The sequence below is a fragment of the Aptenodytes patagonicus genome, chromosome 1 (genome assembly GCF_965638725.1).
Source record: "Aptenodytes patagonicus chromosome 1, bAptPat1.pri.cur, whole genome shotgun sequence".
Taxonomy (NCBI): Eukaryota; Metazoa; Chordata; class Aves; order Sphenisciformes; family Spheniscidae; genus Aptenodytes; species Aptenodytes patagonicus.
Window position 1 is genome coordinate 62,225,989 of NC_134949.1, and position 27,559 is coordinate 62,253,547.

The 27,559-nt window shown below is 40.0% G+C and overlaps 1 protein-coding gene across 1 annotated transcript in view; it reads left to right on the forward strand.

Annotated features, from left to right (window-relative positions):
* The first annotated feature begins 2,901 nt into the window (after window positions 1-2,901).
* Window positions 2,902-27,559, forward strand: part of ALDH1L2 (aldehyde dehydrogenase 1 family member L2) — a 36,536-nt gene continuing 11,878 nt past the window's right edge. The window contains exons 1-12 of the mRNA XM_076339311.1: window positions 2,902-3,081; window positions 9,011-9,152; window positions 11,366-11,600; window positions 15,136-15,301; window positions 16,144-16,245; window positions 17,846-17,935; window positions 19,014-19,148; window positions 19,537-19,662; window positions 21,064-21,155; window positions 22,029-22,176; window positions 22,920-23,039; window positions 24,210-24,337. Of these exons, the coding sequence (XP_076195426.1) occupies window positions 2,902-3,081; window positions 9,011-9,152; window positions 11,366-11,600; window positions 15,136-15,301; window positions 16,144-16,245; window positions 17,846-17,935; window positions 19,014-19,148; window positions 19,537-19,662; window positions 21,064-21,155; window positions 22,029-22,176; window positions 22,920-23,039; window positions 24,210-24,337 (1,664 nt within the window). The remainder of the gene's footprint in view (window positions 3,082-9,010; window positions 9,153-11,365; window positions 11,601-15,135; window positions 15,302-16,143; window positions 16,246-17,845; window positions 17,936-19,013; window positions 19,149-19,536; window positions 19,663-21,063; window positions 21,156-22,028; window positions 22,177-22,919; window positions 23,040-24,209; window positions 24,338-27,559) is intronic.

The window sequence follows — 27,559 nt, forward strand, 5'->3', positions numbered from 1 at the left end:
TGACAACGGGCACCTTCTCTTGGGATTTTTCCCTTCTGTCACCTAACATTTTAGTAGTCTGTGAAGTAAATGAAGATACATTATTGTCTCAATAGGTTTGGAGTTGTGTTTTGGAGATGAAGGTATGCCAACTAATTAAAACCTTGGTGCTTTACACATGCGTTGTTGTGTTGTCTGTGTTGTGTGTGTATAACAAAGAGAGCCAGAAGTCATTACAAATTGCTTACCTAGGAAAACCAGGTATTTTGCCGTGAGCCTGTGTGTCAATGTTTAAATGCCAAGTATGTGGTGTTCTAGTTGGAGAGGATTTTGGATCATGAACTAGGGTTTGGAGTTTCATGAACTTCAGCAGTGCTTGAATCCAGTTCCAAACTTTGCAGTATAGGACCATTTTGATGCCAGCTTTTATAGAAGTTGTTTGCACTCTGTTGGATGGAATTTGTGCGACTTCCATCAAGTCGTAGGAAGACACACCGATTCCTCCTACTGTCTGAGGCAGTGAGATAGTTCCTTTAGTAAGGACTAGGTGTCTATACTTTTTATTTGAGCACATAGCGGTTCTGGTCAGCTGCATGACTGTCGTGTGCATGTGTGTGTATAGTCCCTGTATTGCTACAACATGACCTATCAAACTGTGCAGTTGTTAATCTTTCTTAAAGAAACTGCTAACTCAAAAAGAAGATTAACAACAGGCATTTCAGACCAACGGTGCCTGTAGTAGTTAAATGATGCATTTTAGTCCAACAAAATTATAAGTTTTAATGTTTTTATTGTACAATTTAAAGAGGGGGTATTTTAAAGAAACGCTTTTAACAATGAAGTTTGGTAGATTTTATGTGAGATAATTAGAAGGTACAAGACCACATGCCCATAGAAGTAGCCAGTAACAACAGAATATATACTATTTTAAAAATAAGCCACAAAGCAAAATCTTTTAGCTTTCTTAATGAAAATCTGGAATTACTGTACACCATTCTTTTTAAACCCATAGTACCACAGATACTAGAGAAGGAACCACTTGTATAAACATATTGTCACCCCCTGTTAATGGGACTTTTTGATGAATTCTACTAGTTTAGTTTTTACTGTCTCAGAGCAAAGAAACTCACTAATTCCCTTGGTTGACTATTCCATAATCTAATAAATCACCACATACTCCAAATGAAGGCATCATGAGAAGAATCTTCACTGAAGTGGGCCAAGTACTCCCCTAGGTTTTTCACTCCATAGAGAGGAAATTATAGGGACTGACTAGTGGTTTTCTTTGTTGAATTTTCATTGCAAAAGCAAAGTCCAGTGGTTCATTTTAATTAAAAAGTTTTTATTATAATTTCTGTTGATTCCACTCGATGCCACCTACACTTATGGGACTACCACGAGCTTTGAATAAAGGGCAGGATATAGTTTTGCTACACAGGAGTAAATCAGGGAATGAATTATGTTATGAGAGTCATAATGCAAGCCCTTGTGTAACTTCACTCCATGGGGGAATTGTGTTGTGCCAGCCTGACTTACTTGGGGACCGGCACAATCTACCTCTTGCAGTGCCTCTCCTTCCCGCGTCCCACGAACACGGAGGGAGCAGCAGTTCTGCAGCAGTGCTCTGCTTTCAGGTATAGCTGAGCATTTGAAGTACCCTGAAGAAAAGGGTGGGGACCTTGGAATTAAACTCTGGGGATTACTGTCACACTTCATTTGCAGGAAAGCATCAAAAAATCAGCGAGACGTGGATGTTTGCCAGTGCTAGGCAAGACTTTGTCTACTGCATTTTCTACTGTAGCAAGATCTCTGCAAGGCCATAAATTTGGCTTCAGTGTTGCTTCTGACCTCTCTGATGTGGTTCACAACTCGGCCATATGCTGACCAACTTCTCTGGTTTTCCCTTCCTTGTTTTCTTGACAGGAACAGAGAGTATTTCAGCCTTTTGCCCACCCTTGTTCTTTAAGATTAAGTCTTGCTGGGGTTTAAACCTGACGCAGTTTGCAGTGATGCTTATACTACTGCCATGCTACCTGCTTTCGGGTTTGCTATTCATACCCCTTTGGGGGTCATTTTCGTTTGCCTTCTGATTTTTTTTAGCACTTTGAATTTGTATTTTCAAGATCTTCTCCGTACCTCTGACAAGAAGATTTTGTTGCGACTTTAGAAAAATATTGATGTTGAAACAGTTATGTTAATAGATGACCTCAAATGCTAGAAGATTTTTTTTAATTATTAAGTAGAATGAGCTGCTTTAAAAATGCCTGGCGATGTTCGCGATACGGAGTTCCAGAAAGTCATTAATGTTTTTTAACCTCGTTACTGGCATTTCTGGCATGCAATAAACTGAAAATTAATGTCGATAATCTACATGATCCTTCGACTGTCACAGCAGGTTCTCATGAATGTCTCCCCGACCACCCGGGCAGAGAGGACGAAACTGGCGATGCCGGCTCTGCCCCCTCTGAGGCCGTAAGCGGGCAGGGGCCGTACTGGCCCCCCCGGCAGGGCAGTGCCGGCGGCCTCGGACCACAAAATGCCGCCCAGGTGGCCGTGACTCGTGTCCGCGTGGGCCGGAAGCCCCTCACGCCACCCCGCTAGTCCCTGCCTTCGGGCCCCGTGGGCAGCAGCGGGCAGAGCACAGCCCCTCTCCGGGGGCTGCGCCTCGCGGGGGGAAGCCGGGGCGGGGGGGGGGCAGAGGCGCTTGCCTGGCTGCACGCCCCTCCCCGGGGCTGCACGCCCCCTGCGACCCCCGCCGTTCCCCCGGCGCCGGGGCCGGTCCCGCCGTGCAGCCGCCAAGGGAGCGGGGGCGGGGGGGGGCGCGGCGGGAGCGGGAGCGGCAGGTGCGGGGCTTCCCCCCTCCACCCGCCGCGCCGGTCCCCGCGGGCCCGAGCGGGGGCGCGCCGCCGCGGCCGCGGATGCATGCGCTGGCGGGGCGCCAGCGGCATCGGCGCGGGTTGCATCAGACGAGGCGGTCCGCCGCGGCCGCGGTGCCGGCTCGGTTTTTGCCGGGCGGCCGAGAGAGCCGGGGGCCCGGCGGCGCTCCGCAAGATGCTGCGGACAGCCCCCCGGCTGCTGCGGACGATCTGCACGACGGCCGCGGTGAGTAGTGTGGGGCGGGCAGCGGGGGACGTGGGCCCCCCCGTGCCGTGCCGTGCCGTGCCGTGCCGTGCCGTGCCGTGCCGGGGTCGAGCGGCGGGGACCGCTCCTCGGCGTGCCGCCCCGGTCGGAGGGCAGCCGGGGGCCGAGCTAGGAGGGGGAGGTGGCGGGAGGGGGCATCAGGAGTGATGCGTATTGTCGCTGCCGGGGTTTTGGTAAAGCGCGTACAGGCACGGGAAGGTCGGGAGGGTTCGGGAGAGGGCTTGGTTTGGGTGCAGCAGCATCTTGCCCGGCTGGTCTGCGAGCGGGATCGCAGCCATCATCTGGGCGCTGCATCTTGCAGGGATGTGCCTGGAAGCTGCAGGGAACAGGCACCAGCGATGCTGTGGTAATCCCCAGTAATCGTGTGTCGAGAACAATGTGAGTGTGGCTGTTCGCTGCCTCCCTCATGCTGGATTTGCCCTGTGAGAAGCTGAAGGTTGCCTTCTCAGTTAGGAAGGACCATGCCCTTTTCCAGTGCCAGAGAAGCCCCACACTTTGGCCTAGGAGGAGTGTTTAGTTTGTGACCTTCTCATCGCCAGTTCCTAGCTCTGGGATGGTGGGTTGCTCAGGGTTGAAGTTGTGGCCTAAATTCTCTGCACCCCACGGTTTAGTTTTTTACAGCTCTGCGCATTTGTTCCAAGCTATTCTTTACGTCCTGTTAAATATATAGACTGCAGAACTCCTGCAAGTAACCGCTCCCCAAAAGCCTTGCCCGATCCAAATTGTCCAGATGTGTAGGTCTGGCAAGCTGAATAAGGCTGGGAGAAGATTTTTTCTTTCCTAAAGAGTGTTCTTTGTTTCATGTTTGACTGCCTGATTTAGCGTGAGGACAGCGGTCCTACTAAGATATCTACATGGAAGGGGTTAGAATAAAGAGATTTAACACAAGCTTTTTGGAAATACAATCAGCAGTACCAAAAAATGAGAATGAATGACTGATGAGAACGCATTGCCCATAGATGTGTAGGTGGGAGGGGAGGCTCTACAACAGGTTTCTATTTGGAGGCACTGGAATTTAGCGCATGTAGGGGGGTCCTCAATAGAAATAAAGTTGCAGTACTGCTTTTCAAAGGAGGCATAATTCTACATTCATTTTTAAAAAAGATATAACATTAAAATATTTACTAGCTTCACTAAATTCTTATGCAGAATAAATAAAATGTTGTAATCTTTTTGATAGTAAGCTTCATAACCAGAGTAGCAGTTACTAAATGTTAACCTTCAAGAAATTTGATTAGAAAGTTATAACCAATTGAATGTTAGACACACATAGAAAAGAGGCAGTAACAGAAAACTATTTTTATCTATGAAATAAGTATTCTCCCATGGATAGGTTTTGTAACATTAGACTCTTCTGAGAGAAGAAAATGTAGCTCTTGGACTTGTCTTCCATTTTTAGGAACTAGAACTTGACAAGATAGTTACCTGCATTTGTCAGGCTGCTTCTCTATGCAGTGCTTAATTGTATTTATTAGTTTTATTTTTGGTTAGGTGTTTTGGAGGGAAAAAAGAACCAGAATGGAAGCAAACATTAAAATACTGTTTATCTTTTAATGAGCCATTGCAAAATAAATTCCAGTACTGTGTCAACAGATGATATGGCCAGAATTTTTAAATAGGGAAGTTAAACTTAAATCTGCGCTTTCATATTGATGCAGTGAAAAAAAAGTGGACTTTCAGAGAAGTTGAGCGTTCAAGATAAGACTGCTTGTACAAGGCTTGTAGTTCTCAGGTTTTGTGCTCCTTACCTTTATTTTATTTTCTTCATCCAAATTGGGAGCACTTGAGTCAGGAAAACAGAATTAATATTAATGTGTGTTATAATATAAGCAAAATAGAAGGTTAAAGAAGAAATTAAAAGTTCAGACAATGAAAACAACAGAATTACAGTAGAGTGAGCACCAACTTCTAAATTCTTCTCTTTTGGTAGCACTTGTCATAACAACTGCATTCTCCTGTGATTACTAAAGTAATAAAAGAAAGGCCAGACCTCTTTAAGCCACCGGAGCTGCATTGTTTGCCATAACTAGGAACTGGGTAATCTTACAAAAGTACAGCAAAAGATCCACTCTGATACTACGTGACCATTAACCTTCCCGTGCATCTGTTAATGAATGTTGTACGTCCGTAGTCAGCCAGGTAACTGCAAAAGAAATCTAATATACCCTCTTAACATCACTGACAGAAACAATAAAAAGTTTAATCTTTGTACGTGTTAGTGATAATGATCCAGTATCCATGTAGCACATTATTCAACAACAAGGTTGTTTTACTGTTCTTTAATGAGCTTCCTTTCTACATCTTCTTGATGAACACTAGTGATGGTGTGCTGGCCAAAATGTGCCATTTCTATAAGAAAGAAAACACCAAAATGTTTTTCATTTCTGTGTAATCTTGTAGAACTTTCAATTTTAATTGGGTGTTATGTCCACATTAAATTCTTCTAAAAGGATTTCCCACTTCACAGGTCTAACTTATCTTACCTAAAAATGCTTGAGGAGAATTTCCAAAATAAGATACAGGGTGGCTATAAGATCTCGTGCAGTTGCTCAACTGTCATTTTTCAAATAAGACAAAAAATGAAGGATTGAATTTGTGGTCAGATCATGCAAGCCCTTCCACATACGGGATTTCTTTTCTTTTTTTTTTTTTTTAACTCAGTAGAAATCCTGTGCATGGCTGACTTATGGATTTGGCTCCTGCTTTCTACTGGTGACAGTGTACATGTTAATGCACTACAAGCAAATTGCCACGTCTAAGCCAGATGTTAATAGAAATCATGCAATACACATGTATCATTCATTGGAGAAGTAACTCAAGAATCATTGGTCATAGCACAGTTATGAGATCCATCTTGCAATTGAAATCAGTCTCCATTTGAGTAACTTTATGTAAGTGTGAGACAGCAGAGCTGATTTGCTGTTAGGCTAATCTTTTTGTGCACTACAATGAAGAAATGGGACTTAGCCAGGCTGCAATCTTCTCAATTTTGCCAGTTTTTTTTTTTTGTTGTTCTTTTGGAGTCTGTGTTCTCTGGTTACTTCTCACCATTTGTTGACTCAGTTCCACAACTAGCACAAGTTAAGCACGTGTAGCTTTACTGAAACTATGTTGATTTACAGCAACTCATGATTTGGAACAGAAACTGGTATGCAGTTCCATGTAACATGAGAATCAGATTTATTAACAGGGAAACATGAACTAAAAGTTACGTTTAGGAATAGGGGATGCATATGTTATTAACACTTCGTGAATAAGTGGAGAAAAAGTAGCTCTTAAAGTGGAGATAAATTTGGACTGAAAATTACAAGAAGATGAGCCAAGTATCAGAAAAGCAACAGAGTACAGCAGTGAGTAAAATACTTTAAAATGGAGGTCGGATAAATTTACCAAAGCAATCATATGACATGATTGCTTGTGATGGCAGAGGACTAGATTTGTTATCTAAGGACATCCCTTCCAGTCTTGTGTTCTTACTGAAAGATGTTAACAAAAGGGCGAAAGTAGAATAAGTAACTCTCATCTGTGCTATCTTTAATGTTTCTTCAATGTACTGGTTGGGCTTCCGCTGCAAATTAGCACTGTACAGAAATCAGAGGATTTCATACCATACCAAACATGTTCAGTTATCCATCAGGTTAATCTTTCGCCAACTTGCCTGCTATATTTAAAATAATTAAGTGATTAGGAAAATCTGATTATTACTTTTTATAATGCAGCAACATTTCTGCTGTAAAAGCAAAGGTATCAGTCATAAAGCATTGGTAATGAGATCTACCTGCATCCATTGGGCCTTGCTAGACAAAGATTGCAAGGATAAGTTGTTCTTATTGTAATTCAGAACAAGCTCTTGTCTTTATTAAGAACAAAATAGTGGACATATTTTAGGCAATACTGCCAACAGTGCAGCATTGGTTAGTACTATTATCATCACCAGTCTCACAGACATTTTTTACCAGCCAACTACAACAATCTGATTTTGCAAGAGCCTGAGCTATGTCCACCTTTGCATCTTGCTACTTGTTACTACTGCAGTTGCTCTAGTGCTGACTAAGGGACAATTTTACTATGCAGTTTCATTCTGAGGGCAAATATTGTCTCTGGACAAATAGTTATCTCCTATTCTTTTATATAAAAAATAAAAAGCACACTTCAATATTCCTCTAATGGAACCTACCATTTCATAACTCCCTTTTCTGAGGCTAGCTGCACCACTAAAATGTAATTTGAAAACAGTAAAATACATCCATAATATTTCAGCTGTGGAATGAATTGCAGTGAAATGGATTGTGGTTTTGAGTATCCTGTGTTTCAGGACATTTCTGTTTGTCATAGAATTTGTCGTATGATCTGATGGGCAGTCCAGACCATTTGGTATCCAATCAACAACCCACTTAGTCAAGGTATCCTCATGTCCCAGCCACCGTAGGAAAGGCAAAAGAGGAGGGAAGAGGAAAACGTGCAAGTGCAAACATACAGAACAAATGCTGGTGGTTAAGATATTCAAACAGTGCTTTGATTCCTCTCTGTCATTCTGAGCTTATGGCATCTGATCGGTCATTCAAAAAAATTAAATTCAAAGTCCAGTTGGGAAAGATGAAGTTAAGAATAAAGGTGGTGAGTATGTGGATTTATTTTCTACCTTTGATTCAGGCCTCCTGAGAGGAGGGTTCTTTAATGGTTTGAGTCTAGGAATAGTTTCTACTAGATTCAGCTCTGGGGAAGGTAAGTTTTCTGTTTATTCTGTCTGGACCTTTCCTTCATAACCAGGTCTGCTAGTACATTTGTTTTTCAAAGGTTTCCAGTTTTCAGTTTCCAGAAGCTGATGAAAAATGCAAAGGCACTGCTTATAGGGACAGTTCCACCCTTCTGCCAGTGCCTGCATGCTCACTCCTGCTCCCCCGCTGGACCTGCGTTAGGACTTGTGGCAGTGCAATGAACTAGATCAGTGAATAGATCCAGTTAAGAATAAGCTGCGTTTTGTCAGGTCAGTGCCTCCCTACCTCAGTACCCTAATCCAGTTCTTGCAGCTACAGGAATACCAGTTCTGGGATAAAGGAGGTGTTAGAGGCGAGGGACTGGAGGTATGGTGGGAGAGGAGCACAATGGTCCCCTAAACCTGAAGGGACTCTGAAGGAATTTGTAGTTTTCTCAGGGTGCAAGCACTTAACATAGCAGTACGTAATATCCTCATATCATGGTAGTGTTGTGATTCTAACTATCCTAAAAATAAAAAGTTGGGGCAGTTATTGGCACCCACTCAGTCTGAAGAAGCTTAAAAGCATGTGTCCAGTGTACCGGGATGCAAACGCAGAAGGCAGTGGAAGTCAAACAAAGGAACCTTGCAGTATTTCCTTGTAGGAGGATCAAATGGATGATCATTACCTTTAACTTGGCAGGAACAATGCAGGCTTGTCTTCTGTAGCCTATACATGTTAACCACAAATAATATGCCACCATTTAATTATAGGGATTTAGAGGGCATGTTCCAGGCACCTAAGTTGTGCCTAGAAAAAGTGTTTTATGTTTCAAAAAAATGTATTTTCATTTCTTGTCATATTAGTTCTGGCTACGAATAAGATCATGCAGCCTGTTATGCCTCTTGTAACAAGCAGTGGGTCTGTCTAAGGAAAATACTGGGAAAGCAATGTAAATATCAGTGACGGTATCAGATGATACTTTTTTGTTGTGTGTTCTCTCTGAATTGCACATTGCCTGTCATTGATCTCAAAAAATTGATTATTATTCCTTCAAAGGTGATTGGCGTAAAAAGACTATTCCATTTTAAATCGAAATGAACATTGATCAAGAAGGAGCAAGAGAGAAATGTAAGCAACAATGTATTTTCTTTGCATCCTAGAACATGGCTTGTTTTAATTCTTTTTACCAGGCTTATCAACATAAGCTAAAGCTAGCCCTTATAGGTCAAAGTATTTTTGGACAAGAAGTTTACAACAAGCTGAGAAAAGAGGGCCATAAAGTCGTGGGAGTATTCACAGTGCCTGACAAGAATGGACAAGCTGATCCTTTGGGTAAGTGTAACCTTAATCCAAATGTTAAAATTACAGGCATACATAACAAACATGCCTTTTCGTGAGAAGGTGGTATCTATATGGGAATGACTTGCATGTATTGCCTTTATTACACTGGATTCAGCACAAGAACTATGCTTTAACAAACACAACTCCCAGAACTGGTTTAACTTTCTTAGTTAGTCAGTATTTAAAAGTTGTTTCTAACCATACAGGGCCATACATTATGATATTTAAAAAATAAATTAATCTGGGTACCTTATTTGAATGAACATCCTAGAGGTAATCATCCTGAACTAGATCTGTATCTTAAAGCAAATAGCTGCTGAGCCTGTACTCAAGCACAAATGTCTGTCACCTGTTTCACTGTGCTGTCTGGGACACTCAAGGCATGAAGCCAAGACAGTTTATCCCTGGCTTTCTGCCCTTTCTGACAAGCTCGCATGCGGCAGTGTACCTGCAGAGCCTATTTCTCTTCCACCAGGACTATGGAAAACCCATTGGAAAGGGTAGAGGAGGCTTTGCTCTCCCTTTTCCCATTGCCAGGATGCATAAGGATTTTCTAGACTTCCTAAAGGAAGAGTTGTTGCCTGACAGGTATTCAGAATTGTACTCATACGGCAGAACCCAATGTGACAAAGAAGCTACTTTGGAATCATCTGAATTGTAACTTCTTTTTTTTTCAATGGCGCAAAACCAGTGAATTAATATGATTAGGAAATAGAAGTGCCAGGATGGAATATACCTTTATGGATAATCAGAAATTAAAACTACATTCCATGAGTTGCCTTGAGTAATTTTTTTTTTTTTTTTTCAAGTCCTGACATGTTTTTACAGAACTCTTATGAGGGAAGAATCAAACATAAATTTTGCTTACTTGGGCTATGGCACTCCAAAACGAGCATATAGTTCTCAAGTTTATTATATTCTGTAACTCTACCTCATTAAAAGATTTAATCACACTTTGGAGGAGTTAGAGAAGGCAACTATTAGTTTAGAAAAAGACAGTTCAACTATCCAGCTCTGGAAGCATACCATAATACTTGGTTACATGATATAAACTGTTGTTGTACAGTTATTACACTAGCAGATGTAACTAAGCAAATCTTCCACTGATTTCAATCATATATTTATTTTAACTAAACCATAGAATTAGTTTATTGCTCTCCTAATGAAAAAAAAAAAAAAATTACTAGATACTTTGTTGCTTTTTACTTCCAGATGACTCAAACAGCTTAAGTCGCAAGTGAAAATTGCTAATGTTTCTATATCCTCAGACAGCTACGATTTTATTTCTAAAAGCAATTGCAGTACACGCTAATGTCCGTGGAATGATATTTAAGTATTTACTTAAGACCTAGGTTAGTAGGCTAAAGATACTTCAGGTCAAACTCAAGATCCAGTGTCAGAAATGAAAAAGAAAGGAAAGTACAAAAATGTGTTTAGAAATACAAATTAAATTAGGTGAATTTTCCACACCTCTTCTTGTTTTCCCTTTTCTTCCTGTTACACGTACAACTCAACAGAAGTAGAGTTTGACTCTACTATCCTACTCTCTCTGTTGAGTTATTAAGCAGTTGCACAATAGAATTTATTAAATACCTAAAAATTCTCTCTGCAATTAGTGCAGTTGTTTTTTCTCACCTTTGAGCCTAATTTTGGGTGTAGCTGTGGGTCTCACAGATAAATGGAAGCATATCCAGAAGGCATCAATAAACAGAATTTTGAAGAAATACTGAAGGCCTCTAGCATCTCTAATTATTTGCACCACATGGCAAAACGCTGCTGACTTGAGTGAATCTTAGCTGTACGTAGTCATATTCACATACAAATTGCTGATGTGGAAAATTAAGTTCTGCTAAAACAAACCTGTTGCAGGCAAATGTAATGACTGGACAGGAAATGAAGTGTCACTGTTAAATAATCAATAGCATTCATCATTCTTTTCTGCTTTCACTGGTACTTATTAGTCAAGTCATAAGAGTGCACTTAAAGTTGAGAATGATATAAGCTGTAGGAGTGAGAATCAAAGACAGACTTAATAAAATATATCCAAATGCAAAGGTTTTTAAATAACAGAACAGTACAAAGGGCACTCTGTAATCATACACTTGATGATCTGCTTGAGTTGTCATGCAATATCTCTCTGATTTCAAGTTTGAATTTTTAACACAAAATATGAATTAAAAAAGAAAATTGTTCTTGCCCCTCAGCACTGGCAGCGGAGAAGGACGGCACTCCTGTTTTTAAGTTCCCCAGATGGAGAGCTAAAGGCAAGCCTATCCAGGAAGTAGTTGCAGCCTACAAATCGGTTGGAGCAGAGCTAAATGTCCTTCCCTTCTGTACACAGTTCATCCCCATGGATGTTATTGACTGCCCAAAACATGGCTCAATTATTTACCATCCATCCATCCTACCACGCCACCGAGGAGCTTCTGCAATCAACTGGTGAGTTTTGTTCATCAAAACTATTGTGTATGTCATGTTAGGATGTTGGTCTGTACCCATTACTCATGTAAATGCTAGCACGGTTCTGTTGACTTGCAACTGCCCTGAAGGAACTTCTCTGAAGCAGCTGAGTATTTGGTTCATGAACTGCACTTCATACCTAAGATTCATTGTGATTTCCAGTGCAACTGCAGCTGTTATTCTGGGAAGATCAGTGATGTGATCTATACATTCACATAATTTACTCACACAGGCAAATCGACAATCTGTAGTTTTCATAGGCAGGACACTGCCCTCCTAGCTCGTCCCCCACAAACACTAGGTCACTGTCACAACAGGGCTTGATGCAGAGCCTGAGATTTCACAGAAGGGAAGGGAAGGGAGAAGAGAGAAAAGAATCCACAAGAGTAAAACCTTATCTTACTGTCTTCCTAGGCAATGCACGGATAGATTCAAAATGTTACTGTGAAAGAACTACACTGCAATAATGACCACAGTAGACTCAGATGTAGCATTCTTGTGGCAACAGAAATGCCATTATCACAGTGTTTAAATTCAATAAGAAATTGTCTAAGTATGAAGAAACAATTTTAAAAGAATCTTACAGGCAGCATGATGATTAGCTAAAGACACAATGTTGTAGATTCAAAGTAAAGGCATATTTCGTTTTTTTTTTTTTTAAATCCTTAGTGGAAAAAATGCTAAACTGAAGTACTTAAACAGAGGAATAAAGGATACTATTAGAGACATAAGGAAATCCTTCAAAAAGTGGCAGTTGTGTCCAAGTGCGTAAAATAAAAAAGAGCATAAACTCTGGCAAATTAGATGTAAAATGAGAGTAAGGCAGTCCAGAAAAGAAACAGAGAACCAGCTTTTAAAGGCATAAAATTGAATAATAACCATTTTTTCAAATGCATTCAAGGTGGGAGGTATATAGGGTGATATAGGTGTTTGACATAAAAAAGGTGCTTATCAAAGAGAACACCATAGCAGGAAATCTGTATTTCCTGCTATTTAAGACGTTACCACCATACAGCCCTTCTTTGTGTAGAATAAGTCAGAACAATTCTCTTGAGCTGAACTGTGAGTGAAAGAGATTTTAGATAAACCGATGAATGAATAAGAATCTCTTCTCGGGACTTTCAAGCAAAGGTTCCGCAGGTTTCTGTTCCTTCAGATTGTGTTGGTGCAGGGGACTGGAAAACAACAAGAGCAATACCAGTTTTAAACGGGCTCAGAGGAAAAGCCAGGAAACTATAGACCAGTCACTCTGATTTCAATCTGTAATAAAGAATACAGTTTCTACACAAATGGGTAAAGGTGATAATGTGAAAGTGAGATTAAGAAAATGGGTGGTCAAATTCAAAGTTAAAAAATATAAGATAATGTACATAAGGGGGGAGAAAAACTAACTATATGTAAGCAGCAATAAAATTTAAGTTAGTTGTTGTTACTCGGAAATGAGACCATGGAAGGATCTTAAATACTGTCTGCATCTCAGTTAGGACATGAAAGAGCTAGAAATGCTTCAGAAAAGGCTAAGAAAGATGGTCAAAGGTATAGAACAGCTTCCACATGATGGGAGAGAAATCTAGGAGTCTTCAGACAGGAAAAGAGGTCATTGGGAAGGAAATATGCCAGCAGTGCATTTAAGCCATGAAAGACATGGGAAGGTGAATAAGGAATGATTGCTTCTTAATCAAAAGTTAGGGGGCAGTCAGCAAAGAGATCAGGTAGTAGGATTTGACTAAAAAAGGAGGTACTTCTACTCCATGCAGTCTGTTATTAAACTGTGGAACTGCACATCTAGAGAGCTCTAGAAGGATGTTTTCATGGAGGAAACGTTCATCAAGATCTATTCCCCAGGAAGATGTAGATACAAACTCTCTTTCAGGAAGTTTCTGAGGTGAAGGTTTCCGCAAACGGGAATGTATCCCGATGGTGTATCACCGAGTCTTGCCCTATTTTGCATATTCCTTCTGTAAGCACCTGTTCCTGCCCCTCTCAGGTAAAGGCTGTTGTCGTAAGACCTTTAAACTAAGCTCGGATTTGGCCTTGGTTTGGCCTTGGCTGACCATTCTCGTGTTTCACCCTCGCACCCCTTGCTCTCATCACAACTTCTTTCAGCTGTTGTGGCTACAGCCCTCGTGCTGATCAGACTCTTTCCCCCCCCCCCCAAGAATGACCGAGAAAGCCTGTGGGAATTAGGCATGGCTAAAGGGGCACCAGGCACAAACAAGGGTCCTGGGCCTTTGAGGGTTTCTCACTCCATCCTTTATAGCCTCTTCCAGCTACTGCCACTTTACCAGCAGCTGTCTGCGGAGGGAGCTGGTGGGCAGAGGAGAGGGCACACAGCAGTTCTCATCCTGTCACCTATTCAGCATCAGGGACATTTGCCCGTGGTGCCTTCTTCTCCTCCAGCCATGCAGAGGACGTGCATTTCTCACCAGGGTGCTCTTTCGGCATTCGTACATAATATAACACAGAAGAGATGCTGCTTAAATGTGTGAAAGATATGATATGGGCTAGCCAAACATCTGTAAGCTTTCACTTTTGTGAACCTGCCAACTTCCCCAGTTGTCTTTAGAGCTTGTCCCTCGTTCTGCACAAATGTGTGCTTTACTCCTTTTAATAATGTAGTTTTCAGTGCTTACGATTAATAGTGATTTTTCATGTGTATAAGCCAGATCTCAGATGATCCTGTTACAACATGGACTGCCAAGGGAATATTTACATGAGATAGGTCTTACAGAAAATGGCATTGGTGTTTGCATGCAGACAAATGGTTAAAAGCATGTAGGAAAGATACAGATCTCTCCATTTCTGGCTGCTCCCTTAAACACACTTGTGTTTGATTATACATCATTCTGAGGCACATGCAGCTCCAAAGGAGAACTGGAAATCTAAGTGGCTGAAGTTCCCTTCAGATTCAGAGGCAGATCCTGAGCTGATGTAAATCGGCATAGGTCTATTGTAAGCAGTGCTATGTTCATTCACAGCAGCTGAGAATCTGGCTGGATATAAATTCCCTTAATAACTTTTCCTTAAACAGTTGCATATCCATCATTTTCCACTCTGGGTTTAGCTCTTTCTCAGCTGTGGGGCAACTGTACTTCCCTTGCTGACCTACAGATAAGTTGTGAGGCTTAGCTAATTACAGTAAACTATGAATTATTCGGATAATATGCTGTCCAGATGCTTCCATCTTTCAATTATGTCATAATTATTGCACACCTTTTGCTCTGTGTGTCTTACCACTAATAATACTTTAAAAATAATTATCACAATGAACTGTTTGATAGACACCCTGGATTCAGTTGCAGCATTTCTGATGCACATCACAGATGTGATCACACATCAACAGTATCAAAACTGGGTTTCTGACTATGAAATGAGCAATGAAACTAGTATTAAAGACGGTTAGGATTTTCTTTTGTATCTACTTAAAGCAAATGAATGTGTAACGGATGGGTTGATATCCCTGACTACTTTCACACTGTCTGTATTTACTGTAAGGTTTTTTTTTTATGTCCAGGACTTTAATTCAAGGAGATAAGAAAGCAGGATTTACTATTTTTTGGGCTGATGATGGTTTGGACACTGGACCAATACTTCTGCAGCGAGAATGTGATGTTGGCCAAAACGATACTGTGGATGACCTGTATAACCGTTTTCTCTTCCCAGAAGGAATAAAGGCTATGGTATGTTTAGCTGTACTAATTACCAACATTTTAAGAGTAAAAGAAAAGCATCTGCTGGAGTTTGAAAGTAAAGGAAATATAGACAAGATGCATACATTTGGAAAGACAGAGCTTGTGGTGCTCAGCCGAATCCTAGACTTCAATGGAGCTGTGCTGCTTCACGACAGCTGAGGAGGTGGCCTCAGAATATTTGTTGCTGGCAGCGGGCAGAGCATATCCTGTTTCCACAGGAGGCAAGAAGTCAGATTTGTCTGGAATGCAGCTCTTTCCACAGATTTCTTGAATGTCTTTACAAGGTGAAATTTTTTACAGGCTCAGAGAGAACAGAAAGTTAGGGGTGAGGTTGAAAAAAAAAGGGGGATGGTGTTTTAAATTCAGAGCCCTGGTGGATTGGCTTTGGATTTTGTATGCTTGTCCTTTTTTGTTTTGTTTTGAAATGAAGAGAAGAAAATGCATAAAAAATACTCAGCATGGATCGTTAGAGAAATTTTTTCTCTCTCTGTTTAAATGCAGAGAAATAACTATTTGCAGAAAGAAAAAGGAAAGAGTTGGATGCAGTCATACAGAGCCACGTTATGGTCCTGCAGAATTTAGGTAGCTGCTATATGTTTGGTGACTAGGTACTCCCATCAAATTTCTGAGGCTATTTCTTTTCTCAAAGAAGTTTAAGCATATATGTATGTTAATCAGTGCAGCATTGGTCCCCTAGATTTTGGAAATCCTAGGTTTTAAAAATAAACCAGTTCCCCTTGTGGCAGAAAGTCTTTTGCTGTCATTCGCAAGTATGAATGAGGAAAAGGGGTGAGCCAAGCTAACATTAAATCTGTTACTTTTTCGCTTAGGTGGAAGCTGTACATCTAATTGCTGACGGTAAGGCCCCTCGTATACCTCAGCCTAAAGAAGGGGCAACATATGAAGGGATCCAGAAAAAGGAAAATGCAGAGGTAGTGTTAAATAACACTGTGTTTTGGGCATGTTACTAGAAAAGCTCTTATTAACTCAGATTACAATAGTAGTGATACCAAGTTAACATGAATTTTAACTCAGTTGTTTCCCCGCCTCTTATTCCTGGGATAACTCAAGGATGCGTGTAATGGAGCCCCAGGTTAAGTTCCTATTCCCTTTCAGCAGTTACATATATTTAGAAACTTGATGTCCTACTTGGGATCATCTACACACAGCTAGGTGGCAGCTGCGCCTTCAGTGGATTCTTAATATGTTACCATACTTTTAAATACAGCATTGAATGGAGATAGCTCTCTTTGTTTACCAACAGTCCATACTAAATTCTCTACCAGAAATAGATGTGGTGTTAGGAAAAGCAAGTGTTGGCACCTTTCCTGTTGGCACCAGGAAAAAAAAATATAGGTCACGTAAACAAACAACAGAGAAAAAAATTATTTAAACACCCATATAATAATTATATTATATAAGCACCCCCACTGCATTAGCTGGATCTTCTTTGTGGTTGGGAAGGCCACCATCAAATGATAGTGAATGCTGCCTGCAATACCTTCTTTTCCTTTTCTAGACCAGTGCAAAAGTTTAAAAAAAGAAAAGAAAAAGTAAAAATTATTCCAATAATTTCAGTCACTTGTCCATGGTGAATGTAGTCCTTTCCACCTGAAATATTGTACACGATGCTTTTTATCATATTTCAATTCCTGACTTACCTTAGAAGCAAATAGCTTTGCATAAGGATATTTTTATCCATCCCTTTAATATAATATATAAGGAGCTTCCTTGGAGTGAACTAGTTTAATCTCCTTGCTGTAAAACTATTCTCATTGCCTTATAACTTGCTTTTAAATATTCTTTGTGCTTAAACTAAGAAGGGTGCTGGGTACCTGAGTTTTGTTATTTAATAGCTATTCTGATACTTTCTTTAATTCATTTTGTACATATACTCACAATACTGCAAAGATAAAGGAATACAAATGTATTCACTGGTGTTGTGTATTAACTATACATGACATTCTTAACAAAACATTATTTCCATTTTCCTCAAAGTCTTGCAGGAATTGCAAGTTGTGGTAGGGATTCCATTTATGAAACAATTTATAAAGCGTTAGTAAATTATTAGAAAGTATTTTAATAAAAGCTTGTAGATTTATTAAAAAACTTAGGATCCAAGCAATAAATAGATCATTTTCAGCAGAAGGTGATACCCCAGACATACACTTGTTTATATTTATACTGTGCTTATTAAGTTTGTTAATCATAATATTAATTATTTATGAATTAATACCTAGTAGCAAGAGTTATTTTGTCATTATATTAGTGTGAGAAGGAGAATCTATGAAAAGATACAGGCTGTACAGAACACAGGCGTGCTGAGAGCATCCCATTTGATAGGTCTTTGATGATTAGCCACCTAGAGATCACTGATCTTCCTTTATTAGACCAGACCCTTTCTGTGTTCTTAAATAAATGAACGGTCGAAAGAGGAGGAGGGAGAATTTGTGATTCTTATGTAGGAAAACATTACTAACTTGATTTATAACTAAACAGAGAAGAATTAGCTAGCATGTCTTCATTTCCTAGATCTCCTGGGACCAACCTGCAGCAGCTTTGCACAATTGGATTCGTGGGCATGATAAAGTGCCTGGAGCATGGGCAACAATAGATGGCCAGGTACGCTCTGAAAACCAGAAGAATATTATTCTTTTCTATACCCTATTTTTGACCTTTTTTTGTTATAAAACTAAAGGTGTCTGCATACAGGTGAATACAAGTGACAGTTACATTGGAGTAGCCCCCATTTGACGACTATATGTTTTGTATATATCTAGAACAGGCACCTAAACAAATGTACAGAACACAATAGTTAAGATTTTTTTTATGATAGATCCATTTATTTGAAAGAAAGATAAGAGCAATATCTGAAAAAAAAAATTGGGCACGGTACAAAGCAGTAAGTAAGAAGGGTAGAACCAGACTGTGCCAGTCATTTTGGGAAGTAGGCATGCTTTACATGTATAATGCAACCCATGCTGTACAGTGGGCAACATCACAGTATTAACAGCAAAATGAAACACTGTGAGCTACTGAAATAGCAAAGGAGGTTTTATTTTAAAGAGAGTTGGGGCTTAGGTCATTTGCAGAAATACATATATCTCATTTTATCCAAAACCAACTACTTCCTTTCAATGTATTAAAAGTACTATGCATTTGATCCGCATTATACTTGCATAAAATATTTTTAAATGACATTATCTTTCCTGGCTGTGATGTCCAGATTTTGCTACTTAACTATTAGCCATCTGCTGGTAGGCCGCTCCAAAAAGCCTGGTTCTGCCCTAATGTCCAGGAACTGTTGCTGATTTGGGAGCCCAGAAAGAACAGAAGAGCCCAAGAGAGAAGCAGTGTTCAGCATTGCCAGCCTGGGAGCAGAGCAGGACTCTACCAGTCACAGTCAGGCTTCTGCCGGTCTCTCACTTTGGGCATGCACTGACAAAAGCTGCTTCCCTTTCTGCACTGGTTCCAGCACGCACATTGTTACAGCTAAGCAGCTTTGCAGGTTTAGGCAGCTTGCAAAATTTTACACGTCCTGGGTTGTAAAGACACAGGAATAATGTTGTAACATGTTTTCCATGTGTAGGTACTTATATTTTATTTTTATTATATTAAAGCTTCAAAACAGTATAATTTCATTATTAGAATTTTAGAGCATGTTTAGAATCTGTGCACTTTTAATTCCGTTTATTTTTAGGTGGTTACTTTTTATGGGTCATCATTACTCGATGCTTCAGTGCCTGCTGGACAAGAGCTGGCAATAAAAGGTGCTTCAAGACCTGGACTTGTAACCAAGAATGGTCTAGTCGTTTTTGGTAATGATGGGAAGATGGTAAGTGCTCAACCTGGCAAACATGAGCATGGATGGAATAACTTTAGCAAGAAGTGCAAATAGTGTGGAATTGTCAGGCTATACAAATCCAGCTACTAATGACAGACAGCTAATTCGTTTGGAGTTTATCAATCCTCTACTATCCTATAGAGAAGACATTAATGTTTTGCTTCTCACTCAATCCATATTTATTTCCAATATGGATTAAAATGTGCTAATACTAGGAGAGAATCTGAAAGACAGGTAGGAGTGGCCTGTGTTAAATTACCTGCATCATAGCAAGCCATTTATTTTACTACTTCAATAACCATATTAATGCCTAAAAACTCTTCACACAAGGATGTATTGCCTCCCAGATAATTTAAAATCATATCCTCCCATTTTTCAGGTACTAGTGAGAAATCTGCAGTTTGAGGATGGAAAAATGATCCCTGCGTCTAAATACTTCTCTGCTGATGAAACAACTGCCCTGGAACTTACAGAAGAGGAGAAAAAGATGGCAGAAGACATTAGGGTAATTCAGTAAACTGCTTTAGTAGGGTATTACTTCAGACAAAAGCATTACATACTTCTCATTATAGGCAAGGCATATCTTTTATTTAGCCATGCAGACTGTTTTTTGATAAAATGTACTCAAAGAGTATGGGGTTGAATCTTTAGTCATGGACATTAATTCAGGTGGAATTGGGAATTCACTAGAGTACTTAGACGTCACTTTAGAAAGTTTTCTTTCAGATACAAGTGACACAAAGACAGCGATTGCGGGGTCAGTTATGATAAATATTTATGAATGATGAAGGTGGGAGTGAGGAAAAACAAATGGACCTTTGCCTCACAATAGTGAGGTTTTCAACACTGACAGACTTGGTCAGTTCTGAAATCCTTTCTTCACTGTGTTGTTAGTCACTAGGATGTGCTCAGAGTCGTCCTGTTGGACAAGCTTCAGGGAGTCTTGGAACAGCAGTCTGAAAGAGAAAGGCAGCAATTTTCTCCCTGTGCCTGTGTGCGCTGTCTCTCTTCTGCTGCAACCGCACACAAGGGCTGGGTGGCAGAGGGATGCAGCAATGGGGCAGCTGGAGCAGAAAGCTCTCGTAGCCGGAGAGGCACTTTGCTGCCCTCTCATGTAATCCATCCCTCTGTAGTGAGTGTCAGGGGCTTAGCTGAAAGCCACATTTGTCATTAAAGTTTTGTGCCAGAGCAAGTGAATCACAGATGTCTTCCCTTCTGCTAACTCTGTTACAGGGTCAATAACTTCTGGCACATGTCAGGCAGCTTGATGCACTAATATTTTAAACTGCTGCTTCAAGATTATCTTGAACCTGCTTGCCAGCAACCTAAAAGCTGCCTGGAGCTGTTGACTGACTGAGAAAATAGCAAAAAGAAATATAAATTCTTCAGTTCATGACACTACCTGCTAACTCTGAAACCTAATTATAATTAATTGTAATATTACGTTACCAGTTATTTCACTATTCACGTTAGCGGAAATCTCCACTTCATGCATGCAGCTTAAACTACTTCTCAGCTCTGCCCCGGTGCCAGAAATGCCATCAATCCAGACACAAAGTGCTCCAGGCTGTCCTTGCCTCTGCTGACGACGTATTCCATAATGCAATGGGAAGTTATTATTTGGAAGATAAAGATCTCAAAAAAATGGGCCTGAAAATTATTAGCATTGTACCATTCAGGTTTCTTGCCTGATTAGGTGAAATTATCATGGACAAAATAATATTTTTTTGGCTAACATCAGGTCTCTAGACAGTTTGAGACCCTCTTAAAATAACTTTCTGGTTTAGAATCCTTTGAAACAATACACGTTGTAGGCACAGATACCATAGAAAATACAGTTTGATAAATACTTCTTGCAATTAGAGGATTATTCATTATTGCCTCCATTATTTTTATGTATTATTAGGCTATTTGGAAGGGAATTTTGAGCAATGTTGCTGTAATTGAGGATTCCACAGACTTCTTCAAATCTGGAGCATCCTCTATGCATGTTGTCAGGTAAAAAATGCCCAAACTAAAAAAATTTTGAAGCCAAAATTAATGGAAACAAAGTTGTCATGGTGCTCTTAAATCAGGGTTGATGAAGTAGTGTTAAAAAAAAAATCCCCGTATATTTTCCAATACTCTAACTATTCCCTTTCCTACCTTTGAAAATGTGGTACGGTTCTGCTCCCAAAATTAGGAGATATTGATATAATCCTGCTCTTTCTATTGAAGGAAAATTCCCCTTAACTTCAGGAACGTCAGCCACATGGGGGAGCATGGTGATGCTCAAACCTGTCTGCATGCAGTGACAGGTATCTCAAGACCAGGGGGCTGATTGGGAAGCTGAGCAAAGAACTCCCCAGAGGGAAAGAGGAGCCTTTCACAGAAAGAATTGAGCCTATGCTTACAAGTGCACTGAGTTCATGCTGTGTTGGGTCACCTCAGTTACCTTCTTTTTGCAACTCAGATATCCCAGGCCATACTATAAGAACAGCATTTCGGGTGTTTTTTTTTTTTAAACAAACTAATTATTGTCCTTATTACTTACCAGTCTCATAGAGCTCTGAATGTCCTCCGTGTATTGGTTAGCGTAGTCCCATATACTGTTTTATCAATCAATATATTCTATTTGTCATTTATTTCCAAAAGTTTACCTAAAAGTATTCCAGAACCGACATTTTCTTTTCCATAACACCCCCAATTAAACCAACAGATTTCAGCAAAATGCACAACTTCTGTGCCACTGTTGTCAGAGAAACAGACACACACATTCACATGCATACAAACTGGTGCCCAGTTTTGACACCTTTCAACCTTCTAATGATTCAGTTATCTGAATAATTCTTTCATTTGTAATTAAACTTACTCTTTCTTCAAAATCTTTAGAATGCTAGAAGAGATCAAACAGAAATATAGTGGACTTCAACTACAGAATGAAGATGTGTATATGGCCACTAAATTTGCAGACTTTATTCAAATGGCTGTCAGAAAATACAGAGGAGAAGACAAAGAAGAAGAGTTAGTCATTGATTACGTAAGACCTTTTATTTTGCCTTTATTGCTTATTCTTTCTTGTTTTTTGGGGGAGGGTAGACAATGCATTTTATTAGACTGCTTGATGCAGTAGGAATAGCAAACAAATATTTGGTCATACAAACTCTTCTTTGTGACTTTTTTTTTGCAGCTTTTATGTATTTGCATTTTGGAATGGAAGTATATGTATAATGTCACTTAAAGTGTACCAGAAACCAGGAGATCAAGAACATGTGGTAGAGTAGACCACACACAGACAGATATTCTTACCGCCCTTGCACTCTCCTGCCAGTATGTTTCAGTCAGAACGGTTCTAGACTTTCTGCTTTCTTGAGGCAAACAGTGCTAGATTCTTCTCCTAAGAGTCTGTTCGAAAACTTTGTGTGAAAGGAGGATTGCGTGTTTTTTAAGTCATTAAGGAAGTCAGGATTTCTTGAATTTGGGAATTACGCATTTGATTGAAGTCCACTAGGACCAGCCTTAACCAGGGTTTAGTATTGGTTTGAACATATATCCAATGATAAAAAATACAGAAATCTGCTTAACTCTCTCAGAGCATGGTCGTTGGTGTTCAGGGAGAATATGATTTCCATTTCATTTGACTCTCTTGTCCACTTCTAACAGCTGTATATACATTGTAAGATGTGACTGGATGTTGGCTGTAGATATCAAAAGCTTGTTAAGCTACATTAAAATCTTAGTTATTAAAAGTTTAAATTAATTTGTTGTTTATTTCAATCTTAGATTTCAAAAAATGTGAACAACATGACTGTGAATATGCCATACCAGTGTTTCATAAATGGGCAATTTATAAATGCTGATGATGGAAAAACATATGACACTATAAATCCAGCAGATGGATCAGTGAGTAATTTCTAAATATGATCAATACCAGTTTACTTCAATTTCTTTGCCTATTAAAAAGTCTAAAACACTAACTGAATATTGCCAATTTCAAAACCATACAGTACACATTAAACAACCCCTAGAAATAATTTGAAATTTCAATTTACTTCTCAGTCTGTGTATTTTACAGTTTTTGCATTTCAGTCAAGCTGCACAGTAAAAATAACCTACTTCCACTTCAACTATTATGTCAATTTCCATACCCAGCCCTATGTTTTACCTTGATTTCATTCTTGTTTAGCTTTGCAAACAAAAATTGCTATAGTTTAGTTGCTAAAGAAGTATTTCTTTTAGGATATTGTATATATTTCTTGTCAGTCATCACCTTCAGTTTTTATTTTACTTTTTTTACAAATCTGATGTCTTAGGACAAGTGTAACTTTAAAAAGTCCCTTTAAATTCCCAGTAAGAAAAATGACTCTTCAATAGGAAAATACATGCAGTTGCACTTCGGTCCTGAACTATTGAATCTTGGTTGAGCAACTCATAACTATGAATTATAAAGAAGAGTAGTGATTCTGATGTTCACGTAATTGACATTTAATTCTGGAGTAAATAAATTCTGCTGAAATCAATACCACAAATTTCATTATCATTAGAAGTCAGACTCTGGTACTTTTTTTGAAACTCATTATGGAATTGAATAAAAGCCATAACAATTCTGTGTTAGAATTTACAATGTGTGTATTTATAGTACTCAATCATCACAAAACACTATGTGTATATAATGCCTTGTGGTAACAGAAGCTCCATTCCTAAGAAATGGAACATGCAGGAGTCATTTTAGCATGTTCGGATATTAGATCATAATATCACATATAAAGACTTCCAACTTTTGTAATATCACATTGATTTTACATCTGGAAAGAGAGACTGAAATCAAGCAGGGCGATGCACCTTGATGTGAAGAAGAAGATAGATCTAGGAACCAGAGTCCCTGCAGTGTCCTCCAAATTCTGCCACCTCAGCTGTTTCAGAACTTTTTGCAGCCTGACTCACCCATGCCAAGTGCTGAGGTTGAGGATATCAAGTATTTGCTTATACCCACTCAAGAAGTTTAGGAGGAAGGAGTAACACTCTGCATCCCAGCATTTTAGTTTGAGCTAACACAATGCTACCTCTGGACAGATAATAGCCAGTGTATCTTCTGCTTCATTGGCTGATGTTGACAAGGCAGTGGCAGCAGCAAAGGAGGCGTTCGAAAATGGTGAATGGGGAAGAATGAATGCAAGGGAAAGAGGGCGACTCATGTACAGGTATGTGAAGGGCAGCTTGTGTTTGGTTTGTTTTCTTAAATCTTACTGTTTTGTTCCTCTGAAGAATTGTTGCATACATTTTCTGAATATGACAGATATTCATAATCCCACTGTCAGAGGAACCAGACTAGCCATCTTTTCATCCCCTAATTTACTTCAGTGTACCAGCCTCGGGTCTTAGCTGGCTAACCTTTCTTGTGGCAGAGAAAAATCTTGTGATCTCTCACTGCTACCATTTTTTTAAAATTATTTATGAATGGAAACAGAATTTGAGGAAAACGTCTTTTAAATACTTGATGGCTTCATTTAATCTATACGCTTTTTGTTGCAAGGATTGAAAATTCCCTTGTAAAGTCCAATTCCTTCTATATAAATGAGGCTAAGTTTTACAGGCAGAGTCTACCTAGGTTGGGTAGGCAGAGACTTTTGACCTTGCTAAGCCTGCCTGCATCTGCGCTCCATACAGTAAACATACAGCCACATTGCCACTAATTTTGAAATACACTGTAACTGATGCTAGACTTTCCAGGATCATATCCCAGCATACTTCTCACCTGGCTAAAGACCCACTCTAGGAGATGTGATATGGTCTGTTGTGGAAGAATTGTTCTGTGTAGAAACGCTCTAAGCTGAATCCCACATTTATCTGAGACACTTTCAGCTCAGTATTTCTTATGTGTATCTGTTTCACTGTGTCAACCCTAGATAGTGCCTGGTTCTTTTTTTGGCTGTGTTGTTACTGTTTCAGAAGTTAAACGGAGGTTATGCTGAGTGAATGGTATTTTAGCGGTGGTTTCTGATCCTTGAAGGGCAAGAGGTGGTCTTGGGAGGATGATGATGCTAGCTACGTATTGTGAGGGCGGTACTGGAGGCAGCTAATAAAAGGCCAGTTCCTACGGACTCTCCATATGCAGCGTGATGCTTCTGGTGCCTTACAGCAAGCGCAGGGAGAACACTGTCTTGCAGACTTGGGATGACTAGACGCTCCAGAGCTTCCCTATAAAGAAAGCCTCTTCTGTGGAGGTACATGAAAAGTTTTCGCTGCTTTTTCTTTTCCAGGACATAAAAATGAGTAAGTAGAGTAGAGATGAGTAAAGAAGCAGATTGCTACTCCTGATTGCCACAGGTCCATGTTTAGCTAATGCGATGATGGAAAATCAAGCGTCAGCACAGAGGAGTACTAGGCAAATTCTATTCCTATTCAGTAGGTGGAGAGCTTAGTTACTGTGCTTGACATAGCAGCTGGCTTTAAAGAACTTAGAATCTTGAATAGAGCTGAAACTTCCTGTCCCAGGGAACTCATGAAGGAGTAGGTCCTGTGTATCAAACACCTTTCTTCTGCAGGGCGATGAGCTGCAGGCTCATCAACGTTACTATTGGATGTCCTGGCCAAGTCAATTGTACTGAGGAGACTGCATATTTATCTATAGGGAAGAGAAGGAATTTTTTTCACCTTCAAAAAATATAATCTTCAATAGTGTGCCCATAACCGCTGCTATATTAAGCCTTTATTGTGCTGTGCCAGGAGGCTAGCCCTGGACACCAGAATAGGCAGCAGAAGAAGGATCAGTTACACGGTGAGCAGCTGCAGGATGGTAGCAGGCTATGTATTTGGATGGCAAGACAGTCTGGCAGTTTGGTTGGGTGACCAAGGGGTGGGTCACTGCCCTGCCTTTTATTGTTGCACACTGCTCTCTGCATAACTTCTGTGAGGATTTGGTAACTGAAGATCCAGCTGATTCAGAGCTTGGGAATATGCAACTAGAAGATGATCCTGTTCTTATAAGGCTGGGTTTAGCCTAGCAAGACAGTAAGGAGTAGGGAATCCATTGTACGTCTGTGCTCTGGCAGCTAAGGAAGAGGAGCATGGGGAAATGTAATGCTGCATTTGGGAAGCATGGGTCTGTGTCCGCCGTAGTGTATGCAGCAGATCATTTGTTATCACGTTAATATAGCTGTAATTTTTACTTTGTTGAATGCCTTAGATGTAAATTCCCCTCCCCTCTTTTACCATATCCATATGGACCAAGTAGATGTAATTAGAAATAAAAAAGTATTAAAAAATGCCACATATTTTACAAGACATTGCAGGCATCTTGGCAAGAGAGAATGAAAGCGAAACTGAAAATTCTGCTTGTCTCATAAAGTATGTGACCAGGCCTTTGAAAAAGGCCTGCAGGATGGTAAAAAAGTTGAGTAATCATCACAACAGAAAGTGGCTGAGTCAGAACTCATATTAAAATTGAATATGGTCAATCACTTGAATTTTTCACAAGTGTGCACAGATTCAAAGCATGTACAAACTTGGGCTTAATTTGTATTAGGAACACAGAGTGCTTGAGGGCCCAAGTTAACTCTGCCCTGAAGAGAAACTTTTAAGGTCTTAGAACTACTGCTCTGTGTTTTACACTTGAAAGATTTGCATGTGTAACTACGTTAGGCATATGGAAAATGTAACTCCCCTACACTGCATAGATTATTCCTGCATTAAACTCTTCTCTGCTTAGGCTACTGGCTCTCTAGGACAGCTATACCAGAGCGTTCATGTTGCAAACCGTCCCCAGTATGAATGAAGTATCGCTCTGGTCCACCTTAATTCAAACGAGGCCCCTTTTTCTCTGGTCTCTGTTCAAACTGGAGCTTTTGAGTGCTGAACCAGAGGGAAGGTTGGTACCATTAAAGCCCCTAGCTCTGCTGCTTTGTCTTAAGGAATCATTAATAGAAGATATTAGGCATGCATTAAATGGAACTTTCTCCTTTGTCCCTGACGTGCCATATCCGTTCTTTTACACGCTACTGCTGATGCCCTGATCTGTAGCTGGGTCTCCAAGATACAGTTAAAACAAGTAATTAAAGAGCATTTTTCCACATCTATGCAAATGCTTTAAATGGGCAGAATTCACATAATGGAAAAAGAGGTTTCACACCCAGTTTTGAATACTCTTTTCAGGATCTAAAATGCACTTGGTTAAGCTCTTAAAATCACATGGGAGCATTGATTATACGTCTGAGTACCAAAACACAGACAGAAGCTTAAGAAAGACATTGATGCATCTGTTTCACTGCCATGTGAGAGATCTAAGACCTGAATGTAAAAATTCTTTCATGCAAACAGACCTTTCTGCCTGAGCAGGGGACCACTAAAATTACAGGAGCTCCTCATAAGTACAGGTATCTGTCTGTGCAGATGCATTTTTGAGACACTCTGATAGCTGCTATTAA